The following is a 2,259-nucleotide window of genomic DNA, read 5'->3' on the forward strand; positions in this document are numbered from 1 at the left end:
ATCCTCTTTTGAGTATATACTTCTAGAGCTCAACAAAACCTGCCATGGCGAGGAGCATTTTTTAGGGGTCTTTGCAGCCCAAATATTTGTACTCTTGGAATATTTCACTCGAAGAAGTTTGCACCATGGCGCTGATGGGTCATCACGAAATCTCCATGCGAGTTTTGCAACGAGAGCCTTGTTGAGCTGTTCCAGGGACCCAAGTCCGAGACCAACTTTATTTTTGCTCCCAGTGAATAGAGTGCAATTTTTTTTCTTGTCAGAAAAGTGTTACTAATAAACTTTGTGCTGTTCCATAGAAGTACTACTAATAAACTTTGTGCTGCGCTTGCACCAGTTGCCGCTTTCCTACTAAACAGAATATAAATGTCAGAAAAGTGTTAATTGAATTATAGTGCATTTTTTCTTGTCAGGTTTTGGACAATATTAGATTTGTTAAGAGTGCAAACCATGAGAATTATCTCAAGCATTATAGTGTTATTACTGCAGACTTACAGCGAATGTTATTTGTTCCCCTAGGCTACACATTCAGAGACGGTATGTATGAATTATGAAATGAATGAAGTAAAGCGTGGATCTTATATGGATCTACAGATGGTACTCGTTTTCCTTCGGAATTAGAGATGAAACAGCCAAACAGGCATTTTACCACAGTCAGTATCTCGCTGGAATTGCAAAGAACCTCAAAGTCAATGTACAGCTTCTTCCACTACGATTCTACGAAACATTTGTCAATGAACACAATGGGTGACTCAGTAAAGTTGAAGAAGATGAATGGTAAACTTTACATCCCAAAAAGTTTTATGAATGGTAAACATGTATTGAAGAAGACGAATGTTTCACTACAAATTGCAACCCAAAAGGTTGAACCCTACATTTCATTACTTACACATTCAGTATTACACCCAAATAAATTATGAGCACTACTACTAAGTAAACTAGATCCTATTTTTACTTCTTAGGAGATTTAGAAGCAACAGATTTTCCTGGAAATTTTGGAGTAGAGGGTTTCTCTGCCTCGGTCTTTCCGCTCTTCTTTGGTAACAAAACAGAATTAATGTTAGGAAGAACACCACCACTAGCAATTGTAACACCGGCAAGTAATTTCCCCAATTCTTCATCATTCCTTATTGCTAAACATAAATGTTTTGGGATAATTCTTGATTTCTTGTTGTCTCTTGCAGCATTTCCAGCTAATTCCAATACCTAAAAACCCAAATTAAATTACACAAATCAGATTCATCAGAATCAAAATCAATGATAAAACCCAGATTCAAAATGAAGAAAACTAGTGAAAATTAGGGTTTTTTTTGTTTGTTGTTACCTCAGCAGCGAGATATTCAAGAACAGCAGCCATGTAAACGGGAGCACCAGAACCAAGACGTTGAGAATAACGACCTTTCTTTAAGAAACGAGTGATTCTTCCAACTGGGAATTGTAATCCAGCTTTGGCTGATTTTGTTACTGCTTTCTTTCTATCACCGCCTTTTCTTCCTCCCTTGCCAACATTTGCAGTTGCAGTTCCTTCCATTAATAACCTAAAAATTATTCTGAAACTAGGGTTTCGAGATTGAGAGAATTTCTGTGGATTGTTGAGAGATGGAATCGAGTTTGTTAATCTAACTGGTCTGGTTTGCTGGTCATTTATACTGAACTCCAGAAATGGATTTTTGGTATTCGGCTCTCTTTAGATTACAATCGACGGTTGATACAACTTGTTTGTTTATACAAACCAGCGATCCGTGTGTTTCATTATTATCCAATAATATTTTGGTCAATATTTTTCTATTGACTTTTGGTATTTCGATTCTCTTTAGATCATAATCTAACGGTTGTATATTTATACTTTGCACAAATATAGTGATCCGCGTGCTTTATTGTTAACCAATAAGATTTTCGCAATACTTAACTGCACAGGGGAGTTAAATTCGGCCCTTATAAAGCATCCACGTGGATAAAGTCTAAAATGTGGTGGGAGATTGCAGTTTCAATCCCGTTAGTTGCAAAATCTGGATGTGTTTGAAACCGCGTATAGCTTTCTGGAAACATTTTGAATTGCACTGGCATTAAGAAGTGATTCATCGTTCGAGCACTTGTTCCCTGTTTTAAACTTCCCTTGCATCGTAACCTTTTTTTTTTCTTTTTTTTTTTGTTGTTGTTGCTCGGTAAATAAGATCATATTAGAAATGTAACGTACAAAAAGTATTGTACGAAACCAGATACAAGTTACAACCCATATTGATGGCATTTCAAAGTTGA

General features: G+C 36.4%; 1 protein-coding gene across 1 annotated transcript; it reads right to left on the bottom strand.

The window, feature by feature from the left end:
- Nucleotides 1–761: 761 nt before the first annotated feature.
- Nucleotides 762–1,602, bottom strand: LOC113274010 (histone H2A.1-like). The gene is made up of 2 exons (XM_026523565.1): nt 1,325–1,602; nt 762–1,206 (listed from the first exon to the last, which is right to left on the bottom strand). Exons 1-2 carry the CDS (start codon nt 1,529–1,531, stop codon nt 952–954), a joined length of 462 nt encoding a protein of 153 aa, XP_026379350.1. The 5' UTR covers nt 1,532–1,602; the 3' UTR covers nt 762–951.
- Nucleotides 1,603–2,259: the final 657 nt, after the last annotated feature.

The sequence above is a fragment of the Papaver somniferum genome, chromosome 4 (assembly GCF_003573695.1).
Source record: "Papaver somniferum cultivar HN1 chromosome 4, ASM357369v1, whole genome shotgun sequence".
NCBI classification, from domain to species: Eukaryota; Viridiplantae; Streptophyta; class Magnoliopsida; order Ranunculales; family Papaveraceae; genus Papaver; species Papaver somniferum.

Bases quoted from the DNA above. Each gene is read 5' to 3' on its own strand.
- LOC113274010 (XM_026523565.1), bottom strand. From the start codon at position 1,531: ATGGAAGGAACTGCAACTGCAAATGTTGGCAAGGGAGGAAGAAAAGGC. The intron at 1,207-1,324 runs GTAACAACAAAC...TTGGGTTTTTAG, and splicing joins TTGAATATCTCGCTGCTGAG to GTATTGGAATTAGCTGGAAA.